This window comes from Hibiscus syriacus, unplaced genomic scaffold (genome assembly GCF_006381635.1).
Source record: "Hibiscus syriacus cultivar Baekdansim isolate YM2019G1 unplaced genomic scaffold, ASM638163v2 tig00110384_pilon, whole genome shotgun sequence".
Classification (NCBI taxonomy): domain Eukaryota; kingdom Viridiplantae; phylum Streptophyta; class Magnoliopsida; order Malvales; family Malvaceae; genus Hibiscus; species Hibiscus syriacus.
In genome coordinates, this window is record NW_024062715.1 from 8,138,018 (window position 1) to 8,157,441 (window position 19,424).

A 19,424-nucleotide genomic window follows, 5' to 3' on the forward strand; every position below is an offset into this window, starting at 1 on the left:
ATATGGTTATCACCTTGCTTGTTGCAATTCGAGTAAACAATGATGGTGATAGGTTTGGAAATAAGAAAACTTTCCATACGTTTGATTGCTATTGTAACAAGTTCTTTATCTGAATTACTGAACTTTAGAAATAATTTCCTACAAAAACCACTGCAACAAAAGCTGGGGGGAAAATGCTTGGAGATTATATATATCTTTTTATACTGGTAGTAATTAACTAATCATTGATTTCTCGATTCCTCAAGTATTGGATCAGTATGTTTGATGATGGAGATTGTAATCTATTCTTCATTTTTTAATTAATGCTTTACACAGAGTATTTTATAAAGTAAAATTCACTAATAGTCCAACATAACATTTTACTTTCTTTTATATCATGTTATTTCAACTAGCTTGGGGTCATTAAATGATTAAAGGAATACCTTTTTGACTTTTTGAAATACATAAACATTGGATAAGAAGCTTGAGGTTGATTTTCAGACAAGAGAAGAGGAAAGAAGAGAGCAAAATGTCTAATTTAGGGCAGGATTCTCCTGACAGAGCAAGCATTGTCAATCTTCCAAGCCATTGCTTGATGGAAGAAATGGATCTCGAGGATTTCAGCGTTGGAATCTCTTCAAAACCTGATGATAAAGGTGCTTTTTTTCCGGCTTTCTTCCTAGGCTTTTGTATTAGTGAAATTGTTAGCTTTTATTTGGATTTTTTTGTGGTGTTGTTGGATAAGGTCAAAGCCCTTACCCCATTGCATATGGGAATAGGGTTTTGTGTTTGTTGTTGTTGTTGGATAAGGTCAAAGATTTTTCTGGTTTTTTTTTCTTCATGTGGGTGTTTTTAGAAAGAAAATTTCTCAGATTTGGAAAGAAGGATGATTTTATACATGTTCATGGGTTGGTTGGTTATGTTTGCAGGACAAGAAGCAAAAACATTGAACTTTTTGGACCACATGGCTAATTCATCAGAGAGTTCAAGACCAAATGTTAGGGCATCTATATCAGATGTGAAATCTTCAGATTTCTTACTAGGCAGCTTTGGTTCCAAGGAAGACAACATTGACAGTACAGATCTCAGGTGTGTACGTGTTTTATTTTCCATTCATATTATAATATTGATCTTGCTTTCATCTCACGTTTGCGTTTGGATTTGCCTATGCATATGCCTATGGTCACGGATCACTCAATTAATCAGTTGTTGTAGATGTGCCAATTGGTTGTTAAATACCAGAGTAATTTCTGTCGTGAAATATTTTATTCATTAAAAATATTATATTACAGAGAGTTACAATCAAGCCAGTCATTTGATTAATTATAACAATTGTGACATATGTCATTATCGACTGTCATCGGTCGTTGTATAGGATGGTCGATTTAAAGAAAGTTTTATATTGTTCTGCTCGTTCAATTCATTATATTAGATTCTCGAGAATCTCTCTCATAAGTCATGATATCACCCAAAACTTTCAAACTTATTGAGTCCAAAGCTACATGGTCCATTGTCATATAACCTCGACTTAGGATCTTTAAGTGTAGAAAACAACAATGGATTCTTAGTTTCTAATTTTGGTTTAAAATTTTAAATTTTATATAGTTAAATCTTGCAAAAGAAACAATTGTTAGATGTAGGAAATGCATATGGTTATCACCTTGCTTGTTGCAATTCGAGTAAACAATGATGGTGATAGGTTTGGAAATAAGAAAACTTTCCATACGTTTGATTGCTATTGTAACAAGTTCTTTATCTGAATTACTGAACTTTAGAAATAATTTCCTACAAAAACCACTGCAACAAAAGCTGGGGGGAAAATGCTTGGAGATTAGATATATCTTTTTATACTGGTAGTAATTAACTAATCATTGATTTCTCGATTCCTCAAGTATTGGATCTATTCTGACTACTCATGTTTATTATTATAATGCAGGATCCCTTTCAGCTATGAAATACAGCAGTCTGTTCCTAAGGCGAGTGGGTCAGGATTGAACGATCAACAACAAGAAGAATGTGCAGCCAAAGAGGTCCATTTAACAGATGATAAACATAAAGTGCCTGAGCTGCCAAAATTTCCATACTGCGCTTCACATATTGCATTGTACTTGCAAGAGAATTATGTGCTGACAGCTATTCCTCCCTTATTCTTTCAGCGCCTCCAAGTATTAGATTTGTCCCATACTAGCATCAAATCTTTGCCAAAATCTCTTCCCAAGTTGATTGCACTGAAAAAACTATTGCTAAAAGGTTGTGATCTCTTCATGGAACTATCACCTCAGGTTGGGGAACTCAAAAATCTTGAGGAACTTGATCTTGATGAAACACAGATCATGGATCTGCCCCGAGAGATTGGAAAACTATTCAAGTTAAAACAGTTGAAAGTTTCATTTTATCATTTATCTGGCGGAAAGAAGTCAAAATCAAACATTTTGATTCACTCTGAAACGATATCAAACCTCTCTCAACAACTTGCTGAGTTAAGCATTGATGTGAATCCGGGAGACCCGAGATGGGATGATTCTGTGGAAGCTGTTGTGAAGGAAGTATGCAACTCAAAAACATTGAGAGCTCTTAGCTTGTACCTGCCAGAATTCCAATTTCTAGATAGTACATCATTGATATATCCTTGCTTGTCACGCTTTAGATTTACTGTGGGCCGTCCTAAAAGGAGAATCATATCTCGTGTATCTGATGAAGTTGAAGCAGAATTCAGAAATTGGGACAAATGCTTGAAGTTTGTGAATGGTGAAAATATCCCGATTGCAATAAAAGGGGTACTGAAATATTCTATTTCATTTTTCTTGGACTGCCATGCAACTGCAATGAATCTTTCTGAATTTGGGATTGAGAATATGAAGGGGCTAAAATTTTGCTTGTTGGCAGAATGTAATAAAATGGAAACCCTTTTTGATGGAGAGATTCATTATGGAAGAAATGAAGACGACCAATCTGAATCTGAACCCGATTGTGTAGAACCTGTGCTTGACTCCCTAGAGTATTTGAGCATTTATTACATGGAGAACTTACAAATTATTTGGAGAGGACCAAATCGATTTGGATGTATGTCTAAGTTGAAATTCTTAGCACTGCATACATGCCCCCAGCTGAGTAAAATTTTTAGTCCTGCTTTGCTTGAAAATTTTGTCAACTTGGAGGAGATAATTCTTGAGGACTGCCCCCTAGTCACAAGCCTCGTAAGTCATACATCTACCAAGCCAATGATCTCAGATAAAATATTTCTCCCGAGTTTGAAAAGATTACTGCTTCTTTACCTCCCTGAACTTGTCAGCGTTTCTAATGGCTTACTAATAGCACCAAAATTAGAAATCATAGGATTTTACGATTGTCCAAAGCTTACAAGTCTATCAAAAATGGAATTGTCGAGCAAAACTTTGAAAATAATCAAAGGAGAATGTCAGTGGTGGGAAGATATGAATTGGAACGGAGTTGAGTGGGGAAGTCGGCCTGATTATCTGATGGGTATCTTTTCCCCTATTGATAATGAGAAAGATGTGATGACCCAATTTGTAGAAGATAGAGATCTACTTGGAGCAACCATACAAAATGAAGGCCAACAACAAGGTAATATAATTTTTTATCCATTCTATATTTAATTTATCGTCTAATATTAGCTTATATTTCAAATCGAATTAATGACTAACGAGTATGCAAGCTCTGCTACAAACTGTATAAGCAGTAAAAAAAAAATCCCCAGAGCAGATTATGCTCACACCCTTCATCTTTAAGACCAAGTTGTATAAATATATGCACTCCAAGCATATCAAATAATAAATGAGATCAAAGCCTTCCTTTTTCAGTCTTTGGGCTTTTCATCATTTATGTAAGCCATCATGATTGAATCATGTATTCTTGTGTGCTTTTGTAATTTTGGCTATTGTTTTTCCCTCTATCTGTACCTACATTTGAGGATAGAAGAACAATTTTTTTTCTCTTAACAACTAGACTGAAATGAAACAGAGTGTGGAAATCAGCCAGATTATCTGATACCTATGTTTTCCCCATCCGATAATGAGAAAGATGTGATGACCCCATTGGCAGAAGATAGAGGTCTACTTGAAACCACCATAGACAATGAAGACCAACAACGAGGTAATACTTATGTTGATTCCTTTATTTTCTTTTCATCATCCAAGTCTCGCTACAAATAAACAAACTGCAAAACAAAGAAAAGAAAAATCCCCCAGAGCTTATTAAGCTTTGGCAAACACTCTTCCATCTTGTTAGCCAAACTGTATGTATATAAGCAAGTCACATAGTACATAGATAAAAGCTTCGTTTCAATCTTTGGACCTTTACACCCTTGATGTTAGCAATCATTGTCAAATCACGTAATTTTTTGTGTTCTTGTGATTTTACTTTCTCTCCTTTTCTTTTCTTTTCTATCCATACATGATATTAAAGATATAAAATTTCTTTTCTTTTGACATCTATGATTGGAATTATACAGAGCGGAAATATCCATATTATCCTATGGATATCTGTTCTCCCATCAATAATGAGAAAGATATGATGACTCCGTTAGTAGAAGATAGTGATCTACTTGAAACCACAATAGAATATGAGGGCCAACAACCAGGTATTATAACTTCTTTATCCATTTTGCCCTTAATATATCTACTATTATTAGAACATTTGTGACATCAAACTAATGAGCAGGCAACCCCTACTACAAATAGTTAGGGTGTGCAAAATTACCCGACCCGGACCTAAAAAAACCGGGTAATTCTCTAAAAAAAATTACCCGGCCAGGTCGGGTACCCAGCCCGACATTTCCCGGGTTGGGCCTGGGTCACAAAATCTAGTTTTTCCGGGTACCCAGTTACCCGAGTACTCGGTTAGTTTTTATTTTTATTTTTTTACATATAATTATATAAAATATAATTAATTATTTATATTATGTATTATTAGATTTTGTATTTCAAACTTTTAAATTTTATGTTCAGATATTTGAGTATGTAATTTGAAGTTTCACAAATTTAATTTTGTTTATATTTTTTAAAATTAAATAAAAAAACCGGGTATCGGGTACCCGTAACATCCGGTCGGGCCGATAAATCGCCGACCCAGAAGTTACGGGTACCCGGATTTGCACAACCCTACAAATAGTACAAACTATATAAGCAGTGAAAAGAAAAACCTGTAGAGCAGATTAAGCTGTGGCAAACACCCTTTCATCTTACTGACCTAATTATATGCATATATGTACTGAAAAGTGGGAGGCTTATGAAATGACTCCATTGGTATATTGATAGTCTCTATTTGTAGAGGTAAAGATATATGCTTACATCCAAAGATCAAAATAGAAATTCACAAACTAATTCAAAAGACTAAGATGAAATGACTACATCGATTTATTGATACAAACTATATGGAAAATGATGGCCAATTAATATATTTTTTGAAGCTTGCATTTTAGTTCTATCATTTAATACCTTGTATCTTAGTTCTATCATAGTATAAAAATGAGTTCAAACCAATTAGGGAAGTACAACTAAAAAGTAGCTAAGGATTTGTTTGTTTCATGTAAAATGCTTTTTGAAAAATGTTTTTCATTTTCCAATGTTAAGTCGGAGGAAAATGGGTTGGTTAATGTAAAATATTAAACTTTTCACTTCAAAACATAAGTACTCAAAATAATATTATTTTATATATATTTAATATTAGTATAATGCTTTAGTATCATTTTAATGAAAATATGAATAATTAAAGTATTTAAAATATATTATTAATATTTTTAATAATAGGGTAAATTACGCATTTAATACCTAAACTATTAGTTTTGGTTTATTTTAGTACCTAATCTTTAATTTTTTCAAAATCATACCTAAAGTTTAGTTTTTGTTTTATTTTAGTATCCATTTAAAATTTAATGTTAAGTTTTGAAAAAAATTGAAAGTTTAGGTACTAAACCAGACCAAAACCGATAATTTAGTTACTAAACGCATTAAATTTTTAACAGCGGGGTACTAAAACGAAATAAAAACTTAACGTTAAGGAATGATTTTGAAAAAAATTTAAAGTTTACGTACTAAAACAGATCAAAACTGATAGTTGAGGAACTAAATGCGTAGATTACCCTTAATAGTATTATATTATTTTTTTATTTTAATAATAATATATTCAATTATATTATAATAATATATTCAATTATAGTACAAATATATAATATTATAATCCTTTTTCTTATAGAAGCAACTGATTTTATTCAAAATAAGAAATATCCCAAATTATAATAAAGATTTACCATCACAAACATAAATTATGCACATAATTAGGAAAATTTATTATAATAATTGAAACAAAACTAGTAACTAAAGATCACATAAGGACCATACAAGGAAAGATTAAATCTAACCAAGAAACTCTAATAAAGATAGATACAAATAGATCTGATTGCATTGACAAACGAACCACAAAAGGAGATCAAGCTATTGAAAGACCACCAACAAAAACGTAAATCAGACTCGAGCGACGTGAAAAGCTATCCACGAACGCAAGTTGGGTATCCAAATCCAATACGAGGGTCCAAAGTAGGGAAGATCAACAAAATATCATATAAGAGCCATCTTGATCAATCGTGGTGATGTTAAATCAACCCTTAGAAAAAGATAAATGAAAAAACAACCAAAGAACCGAAAAACATGCCAAAAACATAAGAAAACGTGCCATAACCAAAGAACCGAAAACATGCCAAAAAACATAAGAAATCGTGCCATAAAGACAGATGAAAACGTGTAATGCAAACACTTTTACTGAAAATAAAAAAATAAAAGAAAATAAAGATACGTTATAGAAAAGAAAAAGAAAATAAAGAATACCAGCAGTCAGCAACCAACATTAAAGTTGGTGACGGTGTCGATCAACAAAGATGAAAAAGAAAAGAGATGAGCGGTACACCAATGAGAGAAAACTAGGTTTTCTATATGATATTATAATCCTATTTTATTATTATATAATAAAATATTAATAAAATTTATACTATTTATTAGTTTTCTAAAAATAATATTATTGAATTATTAATAGTGAATAATATTATTTATGTATTTAATATTAATATAATAGTCTAATAATATTTTAATAACAATACTTAAAATATATTTTTTAATAATTTTTAAAAGATAATATAATATTCTTATTTTAATAAATAATTAATATAATTTATTTTTTTATAAGAATAGAGGCCTTGTTAAAAACTACCTTCATGATTAATGGAGCTCGTAAAAAGCTCTTTAATCAGCGGAAGGAGGAAAAGAGAGCCTTAAAATTTCATTAAAATCATGATTAGTACATAGGAAGTACAACATCCTTAAACTCCCTTAATGGGGAATAAAAACCTAAAAAAACATCCCTAAACAGCAACACATACATCAACCTATTCCAGCCTTAGCTAATGCATCTGCCTCTAGGTTAGCTGTCCTAGTAACCCATCTAACAACATCTTCAAATACTTTAAGTCTATGAACAATATCTTTAACAATAAAAGCATAAACATCTGGACATAATTCAACTTTCTTAATCCAGTCCACTGCCACCTTGTTATCGCTCTCAATTATCAAACGGTCCTTGATCCGCTCTCAAAAAGAGACAAAGAACAATAACCTCTTTTGAATAGCTTTTAATTCCATCAAGGTCGGAGGCCCTGGACCAACATACTCCTTGAAAGAGCCAAGATCAATCCTGAGAAATCTTTTAAAAATCCTCCTAACCCACTTTTCTTCCAATCACTTGTAGTAGCAACATCAACGTTTAATTTGACAAAGCCCTTGGGAGGAGGAGACCTAGGAAAAATAGATACAATCGGATTAGAATAGAGAGATAAAGGGTTCTCTAAGGAAGGATCAGATATAAAAGAATCCTTAGGAATAGAAGCCTATTTATGCTTTTCTAAGAACCAAGAAGCAAGCTTAAACCTTACTAAAAAGAAATATTCAGCCTGATCTAACTTCCCCCTTCAAACACAATAAAATTCCTAATTTTTCAAGTGGTCCAAAGAACAACCCCTGGAATAAATGACCATATAGATGAGTTAGTCTTCAAAGCATCCCAAGCTAGGAAAAAACTTTTAGCATTAGCATGAAAAACAGAATTGATCCTCCAAAAATTCATAAATTTGTTCCATAAGGACCACACAACTGAACAAGAGAAAAATAAATGAGATGAAGACTCATCCACCATCTTGCAAAGAGGACAAAACACATCTTCAATTCCATGAACTCCTCTTTTGACTAATTCTGTCTTAACAACCAACTTCTCAAGAACAACTTGCCAAAGAAATGACTCCACTCTTGGAGGCAACAAGCCCCTCCAAATTATCTTCTTCCAGAAATAGACCTCTTGCGATCCTAAAGAACCCGATGAACAGAGATTAACACAAGATCTTGGAGTAAACACCCCATCCCCAGTGCCTTTCCAAATCAACCCATCATAAATTTCAATATATAGAGTAAAATTCGAAATGACAGCCATGAAGTTAGACCACTGTTCAAATTCCCAATCATTCAAATTCCTTCTAAACTTAACATCCCAAATCCATCCCATAGAGCTATATTAACCAAATTCAAATAATTTTCCACTCTTATTTGAGGAAATAGAAAACAATCTATGGAAAATGACCAAATGAGGATAATTCATAGCCCAAATATCTTGCCAAAATCGAATAATTTTACCTTCACCAACTTGAAACTGCACATGCTTCTAAACTTAGAGCCAAAAAAGTCTTCTTTAAAATGATTATTTAGCACTGATCTCCAAATCCAAGAAACTTTAGGTGGAATCTTATTGTCAAACAGTAATAATGAAGAATCCAGTTTATATTTAGCACAAATAATTTCCCTCCAAATAGAATCCCTATCATTGGCAAACCTCAAAGACCATTTCCCTAAAAGCACTATATTCATCAAGTTGAGATTCAGAACTCATAAACCCCCTCATTCTTTGATTTGCATACATTAGACCAACTAACCCAGTGAATCTTGTTATTACAATTTCCCCCTCCCCATAGGCAATTGGACATAATTGAGTTGAGGGTTTTGAGAATCGAAGATGGAATCTTAATCAATATCAACCTCGCTGCTAATGAAAGAGAGGCTGCCATCCACCTGCTAGTTTGATGAAAAAATTATAAACCACTGGATCCCAAAGAACTGCAGAATTTCTACTAGCACCAAGAGGAAGCCCTAGGTATTCTGAAGAAAATCTGCCAATTGAACATCTAATAGTCTTTGCCCACTCCTGAAGTTCCTCTTCATTCAAATTAACACCAAACAATTTACTCTTCTTCAGATTCAGATGTAAACCAAAAATCACTTGAAACACTCGAAGTACCCTATTCACATTCAAAATCTACATTTTCGAAGCACCACAAAAGATGATAAGATCATCAACAAACTGTAAATGAGATAAATTAAAAGACCCTTGTTCCCTGCCAATAACCAATCTAGAAAATAACCCCTGTGAAACAGCTTTAAGGATCAATAAATTGAGAAGTTCCCTACTAAATTAAACAACAATGGAGATAAATAATAACTCTGTCTAAGACCCTTTGCCATTGAGAAATCCTCAGAAGGAACTCCGTTAACTAAAATCGAAACAATAACCGTGGTTACAAACTTCCTAATCCAACCACTCCATCTGGAACCAAAACCCATTTTCTCTATTACTTTAAACAAAATAGATCAATCAATTGAATCATATGCTTTTTTGAAATCAACCTTGAAAACACAATCCTTGAGTCCATTTTCCTCCAAAAATTTACTCCTTCATTAACAATTAGAGAACAATCTAATATTTGTCGACCGGGGATGAAAAAAAATTGTGTTGGACTAATGATGTCTGAAATACAACTCCTTAATCTCCTCGAAAGATACTTAGAGAGGATCTTATACAATCCACCTACTAAGCTAATAGGTCTATAGTCATCTAGGCCACCAATGTTAGAGCCCTTTGGAATGAGAGTAATAAAGGTATGATTAATACCATGTTCTCAATCTTTCCCCAAGTAGAAATTGTGAAAGAAATTCATAATATCTTCCTTAAGAACATACCAAAACCTTTTGAAAAAACCCATATTTAAACCATCCGGCCCCGGAGCTTTATTACTATCATAAGACTTTAAAGTTTCCCATATTTCCTCCTCTGTAAATTCTTTCTCTAAACACAGAATCTGCTCCAATGAAATATTGGAAAAAATCAACCTTAAGTCTTCCACTTCCAAGGTAAACTGATCATTAAAAGATTTAAAGAAGTGATCTTTGACAGTGGCCTTAATAACAGACGAGTCTTGGATAACATTTCCCCTGATATTTAGTGCATTCGAAGCATTCATCTTCCTCCTAACTGAAGCACAAGTATGGAAAATTATGGTATTACGATCCCCATATTCTACCCACTTCGATCTGGAATTCTGGAACCATCTTGCACCTGTTGGACCACTTCTAACTTGTGAATCTTCGTTTCTAGATCTGAAATTAAAGCCCCTGGAAACTAATCTCTCTTCCTTGCCTAGTTTTTTATGGTTGCTTTGGTTTTTTTTTCTTCAGAATACTATAAATTCCAGCTTTCCTATGATATTTCTTACATTCTTGAATTGAAGAGTTGACCAAAGCCTCAAAACCAACTTCATCCATCAGATAATTAAATAGTTTAAATGGTTTTTTACCCCAATTAACACCTCCATTCTCAATCAGTAATGCATTGTGATCTGATACAAACCTTGGCAGTAGTGATTGAACAATATCAGGAAAAGCAGCCAAAAATTGACCATCAACCAAAAACCGGTCAAGTCTAATATAAGTAGGGGTATCTTGGTTGTTACACCAAGTAAACCTACCCCCATTCAAGGGTAGATCAATTAAACATGTTTGAAGAATAAACTGATTGAAGATCCCCATTGAATTCCTATTTTGAGCTCTACCAACCTTCTCTTCTTCATGTAAGTAAACATTAAAATCCCCTCCTAAACAAATAGGATCACTCTGTCCACCTATGAACACGCTTAACTCTTCAAAAAAACTAGCTTTCTCCTTCATTGAAGGGCCATAAACATTTATGAATCCACATCTGAAATTATTAGCACGAAATTTTCCTGATATAGCATTAAATCTTCTACTAATATACTAATTTTTCAACTCGAATTTTTTTTCATCCCAACAACTCAGTAAACCCCCTGATGAACCAATCGATGGAGATTCAATAACACCTTGAAAATTATTTAACCCATTTCTTTTAAGAAAATATCTCTTAATCTTTTTCGATTTAGTTTATTACAGCCAAAGAAAATGAGGATAGTATTTAGCAACTAACCTCTGAACAACCCTCTGCTTCTTTTTTCTACCCAAGCCTTTAACATTCCATGAAACAATGATTAACTGTATCTTTATCATTAAATAAACATCAATATAAACCCCCATCAAGTTCACCTTGATTAACCATACTCAAACCTTTCTCCAAACTGATGATCTTTTCCAAAAAAGTCGCATTCCCTTACTTAAAAGAAACTCCCAAAAGCTTACTTATTTCCCAAGTAGCTAGAGCTTCCTCCAATAAATTCGAAAAGGCTGAAGAGGAAACTGTTGTAATGCTCACTTGTTCTAGGGCTTCCCTTATCAGGTGTCTTTTAGCTCTTCTGTTATCAAAACCAGAATTGAAGCTTGTGTTTTCTCCTATTGAAAACCACCCTTCAACCTCCCTATCCACACTCTTATCACCTGAACATCTACTTGTTGAATAGCTAAATCTGCTGTCAAACTAACTTGTTGAATAGCTCTTGAGGTCAGATCTTTCCCTTAATGACCAAGTCTTCCTCTCTTTCAGGCATAAAATTCGAAACGCTCCCAAACCAGTATTTTCTGTCCCTAGACCTTTTATAAACCCCTTTAAAGCTACTCATTCTTCTCTCTAATGGTTCACTTTTTGTAGACAACGATCTTTTAGTCCGATACAGAGTTCTACCCCTTGATTTACTTCCTAAAATATTTATCCTTGGCTCTAACAACATTAACTCCGAATCATGAAACTTTAATCCAGCCTGATCAAACTTCTCTGAATCTGACCTCTTCCCATCTTCTTCTTTATTATTATTGCCATACTCAACCGAATTCTGGTTATGAATCATTTTCCCAAACTTATCAATTTTAATTGCTAGACCAGTAGGAATTATTTTTGAAACATTAAGCCCAGAATGCCCATCATCCTCTGATTGGGTCTGTGACCCATCAGCCGGAATTTTTAAATTTCTAAATCTCAAACTGGTAAACTCCCCCACTTTGATACTCCCAACCTTCTGAAATTCTGACTGCCCTCTTTTAATGCATTTCCATCTTTGGAAAACCTTGGAAACTGATATTGTAACACCCATAACCCGTATAATTATTCCTATACAGATTATAGATGTCACCTGAATTTCTAAAACCTTTTCCAATTCAAAAGTGATTTAAAATTTATTTTCTTAAAGTATCAAATGATATTATAAAAATATCATATCATATGAATTATGTTTATAAATGTAACACCTATAACCCATATAATTATACCTCTACAAATTATAGATGTCACTTGAATTTCTAAACCATTTCCAATTCAAAAGTGATTTAAATTTTATTTTTTTAAAGTATCAAATGGTATTATAAAAATATCATATCATATGAATTATGTTTCGTTATAACAAATTTAAGAAAAAAGATTTTTTTATTATGAATAGTACCGTGAACAGTGATGGTATCGGTACCTGTAGCAGGGTATCGGTATCCCCGTGACATTCTGGAAATTTTTAATGTTGGTAATGTTCATTACTGTAGCAGGGTATTGTTCATTATTGTTCATTACTATTCATAAAAACACATTTTTTCCATAAATTGTTATATCTAAACATAGTTCAACAAACCAAATAGAACATTAATAATTACATGTCACTAACACAGTATATGATGTCTTATTGATATTGAAATATACTCCTTGATGCTTGATGTCACTTTGAACTCTTTATTTCACTACTGACTTTTTACCTACGCGTGAAAATCATCACACGCTAAGTATATACTTAGTGAGGCAATTTAAACAATAAACAGTGCAATACAATTCATGCATGAATTTCAATGTCAAAAACAAATGCTATAAAATCATGTTACATGCATATCCAATATTTTACCATATACTTACCATTTATTTTATAAGCTCATAAGCTTATTTTACCAATATACTTACCATTTATCCCATAAGCTCGTAAACTTATTTTATCAATATACTTGCCATTATTTCATAAGCTTGTAAGCTTATTTTCATGGTTATCATTCATTAACCAATAAATCATAACCCAAAGTACAACTGTATGAGGAACCCGGTATAGGAGTCAAATGTTGCACCGAAGTGCTGAGTTCGAGCTTTGCTCACCTAATAATGCACCGTAGTGCTGAGGTCGGGTTTTACCCACCTTGTACACCGTAGTGTTTTGTACTGTGTCTTCGTTAAACACTTTGAGGCCTGCACTATGTGCCTTCTCTAGACGCTCTAGTGCTACCTAATATGTATCTGCTAGACTTTATGGCATGTCATTAATACCATTGATCCTCAATAACATACTTGGGCATATAGTCTGGTTTTATTTGATCCATCCATGTCAAAGTATATTAATACCATTTAACATTGGGCAGTTCATACCCGAAATACCATTCATGGTAAAATATATCACATTATTCATGATCAGTGCATTATAATTTCACAATATGACATATCAATGTCATAACAAAGTTATAAAAATGACATAATATCATGTTGATATAAACAAGGTCGACTTATCGCAAGTCTTCATGATGATGTATAAAACATCCATGTATAATTTCATGCATGTATTGCACTCACCTTGACACTTTTTATCTTTCAAAATATATGTGCCTCACTATTGTCCACAATAAGCCCTTTTATATTTGATTTGCTTCGATCACAAATCAATCACAATCTGTATAAATCACAAATTCATAACGATACATATGTTAGTATTATACTAACATAAACGTATCCCATAACAACTCTATAATATACTTGAAACTATTCACCACCCAATACTTTAACTCTTAATAATTCCTTTTAACATTGGAACAAATTTTTCCAATTTATACAAAATGGTCCTTCACCATTTTATCACTTAGATTTTTAATACCAAAAATTCCAGCATTGAATTAATTATCATTCAAATACTTTTACCAAGGCATAATTACATTTAAGTACCCAACTATGTAAATGTTATATTTAAATCACTAATCTTTTCAAACTTCCAAAATAGTCATATTTCGCATCTAAACACTCATTTTAATTCCCAAACAACAATTTCCAGTATAGTACATCAATTATATAACACTTACACAACAACCCATCATTTTTCCAAAATTAACGAATTGATCCCCAACTTTTCAAAAATTACAAAATAGTCCCCAAATTTTCTAAGGCTTGTAAAATTTTTCCTTCATCATTTCCAACCCTTATATAATTTTTCCATAATTTTTCTCACCCAAACAATCCATAGTCGAAACTTAAAGAACAAGTTTTAGAAAGATTAAAAATGTTCTAATCATTATACATGCTTGAATATGAATCTACTACCTCACAAACATCAAGATCCATCAGCAATTTCATGATCCCTTATATGAACACAAATTGTAGAATTTAGGATCTTTGAACACCAACAAGATTATCATGCAATATTGGTACCAAATGATAGCGTTTTTCACATATAACAATTTTCTCTTTTACAGTATACTCAAAATCCAAAGGGGATTGCTTAAAAATTGAATTAAAGCTTTGTCTCACCTTTGAAGAAACGCCACGTAGCTTGGAGAAGAAGATGAGAAATTTGGATGAAATGTTGGGTGCATTTCATATTAATTTACTTTTAATTCCACTATAAATGAATAAAATATTCATTTAATTGATATAAGACCAAAACACCCTTAATGAATCTTCTTATTCACCATAAAACCAATACACCTCATCCTTATCATCTTCTAAAGTCAAAGATGAATTAATTTGACTTTGACTTACGAAATTTCCCCTGAAATTTTCAAAACTTGTGTTTTAGTCACTAAATTCCATTGTTTCGGTTAAATCTGAAAAATTGCACATTTCTAAACCAAATTTCTCTGATCTAAAATATTAAAATAATAGTTCCAACCATTTTATAACATCCTTCAAAATTTTGTAAAATTCCAATTCGATCCGAATTACCAATTCCTTACCTCTTTAACCCTTTCTAATTTTTTTCTTTACTAAATTCCAAATTCAAAAAAAATATGATCTCTAAAAACCCCTCTCAAGAGTAAACTATCTATTTATGGAATAAAATTCCTTTTTAAGAAATTTATCACTTAATTACTTAAACTTTTCCCAATTTTCTAATTTGACCATCAAACTTTCGAAATTTTCATTTTGGTCATTATCTAAATTTTTGGGGTATTACAGATATTCCCCACCAACTCCACCAAACCCGAGAGCAGTTCCCTGTTCAATCCACTTGTCAACCATTTTGACGATTTTCCTTTGCTGATCTTGCTGAACCTTCCTCGCTTTCTGACCACTCCCTGACTTCTTCCTTCTTCCTTCTCAGACATGAATACTCCAAACTGTCCCTCATTAGAACCAACCACCGGAGGTTTGCTGGAAAAAGAATTTGAAGACTTATACGCCGAACCAATATTAATGCTGACTTTGAAGGATCTTCCATATAATCCAAGAGTAATCACCTCCGGAACATCAAAAGGGCTAGCCACCCTAATTAAAATTCTCGCCTTTGTAAGATCTTCCCTGTGTTTAGTGGTATCATGAATATCTACCACCCTTCCCCATCTCCCTGTTATACGTTCCAAAAAAAAGATCATTCCAGCATAAAAGACGAATCCCAAATAGCTCAACCAGGCAAAAAGCCATTGGAACTCCTTCTTCATTCAGTAATGGTTCTAAACGATCAAACCAGAATTCGAATTCATCTTTCTTCTTCATCCATACCTCCGACATCTCCTCGGATGATTTAAAAACTATTACACAAGAATTCCAGACATATCCCCATCTAGCAATCTGGACGTCATAACTAAAGCCTTCTGAACAAACTCTAGCTCAAATGAATGTTTAATAATCCCCGTTAATGATCTTTTAACCTAGCTCGAGCTCTCAGATGGAATGTACATTTCCAAAATATTTTTCTTATCTTTCCCCCTGTGATGACCTACAGGTGATAACTCCCTATTCCCCAGTGCACTTCTCGACATCCTGTTCAACAACAAAGTATCTTTATAAGTTCTATCATCCCTTACACTTCTGTTAGTATTATCTATCTCTTTTGAGTTAGATGTTTCTGCAGTAATCGGACATGAAGCTTTCTTCAAAGAGCTATTATTACGCTATACCCTTGAACGAGATTCCTTATATCTTGCAGCTCCAACTGTAATCCTCCTCCCATCTATCGATGAACCATTTAGTTTGTCTACTGCCGTTTTCAAACCAATCTCACTCCCAAACTGAACAAAAGCAAAAGTGGACAATTTGTATTTTGGATTCCTTGTTTATTTGGGAATGAAAACTCTCTGAACAGGACCATGAACTAAGAACATTTCCCTTAACACACGTCTTTACACTCTTCGACTAAGATTATCCACAAACACCGTCCAAATCTCATTGGAAACTAACATGCCTTTCGCCTTTTTTCTCTCTACTTCTCTAAATCTCTCTCTCATCTTTTTAATAAAGATTTTTCACTTTATTGTCAACTTTTCTTAGGCTGGCAAACTGGAATCCACGAAGGTGCAGTTGATTGGGATGAAGATTGGGATAAGTTTGAAGATGAAGGTATGTGCTTGTAGGGCATGTTTTGATATTTTGTTTTTCAATAGAATATACTAGTCTTCATATTTTTATTTATAAAGTTGTAGAAATAATATTTTAGTAATAATATTGACATAAATAATATCAAATAAATTATTTTAATATTTTAAAAATAATAATATTAACTTATTATAATAAATATTATTATTTATTGTATTTGATATTTGTAATAAATAATTTCTAGAAAATTTAACAACTAGTGGAAAATGATTTACATAACATCTTCCAAACATTGTAAAACATTTTCCAGAATATGTTTTCAAGAAGATGTAATTCATTTTACGGAAAACATCTTTTGGAAATTGTTTTCAGTCAAACAAACCAACCCTAAGTATGAACCATACAAACTGTAAAGAAAGAGCCCCCAGATCATATTAAGCTTTGGCAAACACACTTCATCTTATTGATAATTTTTTATGCATATTTTCACTCCAAGCAAGTAGCATAATAAATGAGATCAAAGCCTTCCTTTCATTGTTTGGACTCTTTCCCCATGGATATAACCATTCAAAGTGGAATCATGTATCTTTCCTTTGTATTCTTATGATCTTATTGTTTTATGAAGTCAAACAAACCAACCCTAAGTATGAACCATACAAACTGTAAAGAAAGAGCCCCCAGATCATATTAAGCTTGGCAAACACACTTCATCTTATTGATAATTTTTTATGCATATTTTCACTCCAAGCAAGTAGCATAATAAATGAGATCAAAGCCTTCCTTTCATTGTTTGGACTCTTTCCCCATGGATATAACCAATCAAAGTGGAATCATGTATCTTTCCTTTGTATTCTTATGATCTTATTGTTTTATGCTTTTCTATCCATAAATAAAATTGAGGATAGAACAACTTTTTCTCTTTTTCCGTTTTTTGGTTATAATGGAAACAGAACAGTGTGTGAAAATTTGCCTTATTATCTGATGTGTATCCCTTTCCCTTGTAGATAATGAGGAAGATGAGATTTCCCAATTGCTCAACCTTCTACCCGTAGAAAACGAAGGCCAACAAGAAGGTAATATATCATTTTATTTTACGTTTTAAACATAGTCTAATATTACCATGTGTGAAATTAAACTAATGTGTATGCAAGCTCCGCAACAAATAGCACAAATATTATTAATAGACAAAAACTATGATTCAAACCCTCATGTCATGTCATCTATCCTGCTATAACAAAAATGCAAGTAAACTGTTAATTATTTTGGCAGTGAGCATTTAACTTTGTATATGGTATTTAACAGACGAAAATTTGAAGTTTCAAAACAGGAAGGGCGTCAAGGCCAACATAAAATTAGTTCTTTTATTTCCATATTGGAACCTCTTTTATCAAATAATTTGTGATTCAAGTTCTCGTGTCATCTATCTTGCTTTTTCTGTCTTAGTGAGTCCTCAAGCGAAGAGAAGCAAATTACGTGCATGAATTCCACTTCATCGTCCTCTTCTTCTCTAACTGATACATGTTCCCGCAAGGCTCTAACTCGAACTCCGGTGCTTGTCGAAGCTCCAATTGTGTCTCCTGCTACTTTTGTTCCTTCACAACCACAGAGTCTGACTCGAGACTTTACGAAACCTAATTTGTTTAGCTCCAACTGTAGAAATACTGAGTTGGAGTTTACAGAGGAAAGCTTCAGCATGTCGTCGAACTCTTCGTTTATGCCATATGTCAAACCTGAGGAGAGTATTGGTTCAAACAATAAGCAAGATCCATCTCTATTCTTGACACTAGCGCCTCCTGTTTCAGCTGGAAAACGAGTACCATGCTCTCATTTCAAGAGGAGGTAATGCCACAATTTCCCTGGCGTTTAAAATCTTTATGGCGTATTTAGCAGTCAGCTTCTTTTCCGAAGTTTGAATAATTTAGGTTCACTATGCGAGTCATGAAAGCAGGATAAGTCGAGTAGAGTTACTTAGGAATCAGCAAAACCTATTTTGAGCTTTTTATTTAATATTTCAGGAAACCGAGAATTAATAAAGTGATCAGAGTTCCAGCGATCAGTGGAGTGACTGCTGATGAGTATTCTTGGAGGAAGTACGGGCAAAAGCCGATCAAGGGCTCACCATACCCACGGTAACTACTGTATTCCTGATGATCTTTTCAAGCCTCTTTTATCACCAAATCATCGAACCAGATGACGCTTCATAGATTTATAGGATAAGTGGTGATTTGAGTTTCTGTGACTTTTATATACAGGGGTTATTACAAGTGCAGTTCCTCAAGAGGGTGTCCTGCGAAGAAACAAGTGGAGCGAGACCCAAAAGATCCATCTATGCTGATCTTAATTTACGAAGGGGAGCACTTCCACCCTCAACTCACGGTGCAGAAGAACAATGCTCCTGCTGAAGGGTGTCCTGTGAGGAAACACGAGGTGCGAGCCACGGATGAGTTGTCTATGTCCACCATAACTTACGAAAAGGAGCACCACCACCCTCAACCAATGGTGCAGAAGAACATGACTCCTGCGGAAGGGTGCCCGTGAGGAAACACGAGAAGCGAGCCACAGATGAATCGTCTATATCGATTGTAACTTACGAAAGGGTGCACTGTCACTCTCAACCT

At 33.4% G+C, this 19,424-nt stretch overlaps 2 protein-coding genes across 2 annotated transcripts; both read left to right on the forward strand.

Moving 5' to 3' along the window:
* Window positions 1-496: 496 nt before the first annotated feature.
* Window positions 497-18,383, forward strand: LOC120122026 (probable disease resistance protein At4g27220). Its single transcript, XM_039141285.1, has 8 exons — window positions 497-635; window positions 909-1,068; window positions 1,916-3,564; window positions 3,961-4,092; window positions 4,451-4,579; window positions 16,762-16,830; window positions 17,811-17,879; window positions 18,250-18,383. The coding sequence occupies exons 1-8, from the start codon at window positions 509-511 to the stop codon at window positions 18,285-18,287; spliced, it is 2,373 nt and encodes a 790-aa protein (XP_038997216.1). The 5' UTR covers window positions 497-508; the 3' UTR covers window positions 18,288-18,383.
* Window positions 18,384-18,499: 116 nt separating this feature from the next.
* On the forward strand, window positions 18,500-19,344 carry LOC120122275 (WRKY transcription factor WRKY51-like). Its single transcript, XM_039141443.1, has 3 exons — window positions 18,500-18,645; window positions 18,822-18,935; window positions 19,059-19,344. Exons 1-3 carry the CDS (start codon window positions 18,500-18,502, stop codon window positions 19,342-19,344), a joined length of 546 nt encoding a protein of 181 aa, XP_038997374.1.
* The last annotated feature ends 80 nt before the right edge of the window (window positions 19,345-19,424 follow it).

Bases quoted from the DNA above. Each gene is read 5' to 3' on its own strand.
- LOC120122275 (XM_039141443.1), top strand. From the start codon at position 18,500: ATGTCGTCGAACTCTTCGTTTATGCCATATGTCAAACCTGAGGAGAGT. The intron at 18,646-18,821 runs GTAATGCCACAA...TTAATATTTCAG, and splicing joins TGCTCTCATTTCAAGAGGAG to GAAACCGAGAATTAATAAAG. The intron at 18,936-19,058 runs GTAACTACTGTA...TTTTATATACAG, and splicing joins AAGGGCTCACCATACCCACG to GGGTTATTACAAGTGCAGTT.
- LOC120122026 (XM_039141285.1), top strand. From the start codon at position 509: ATGTCTAATTTAGGGCAGGATTCTCCTGACAGAGCAAGCATTGTCAAT. The intron at 1,069-1,915 runs GTGTGTACGTGT...ATTATAATGCAG, and splicing joins ATTGACAGTACAGATCTCAG to GATCCCTTTCAGCTATGAAA. The intron at 4,093-4,450 runs GTAATACTTATG...GGAATTATACAG, and splicing joins CAATGAAGACCAACAACGAG to AGCGGAAATATCCATATTAT.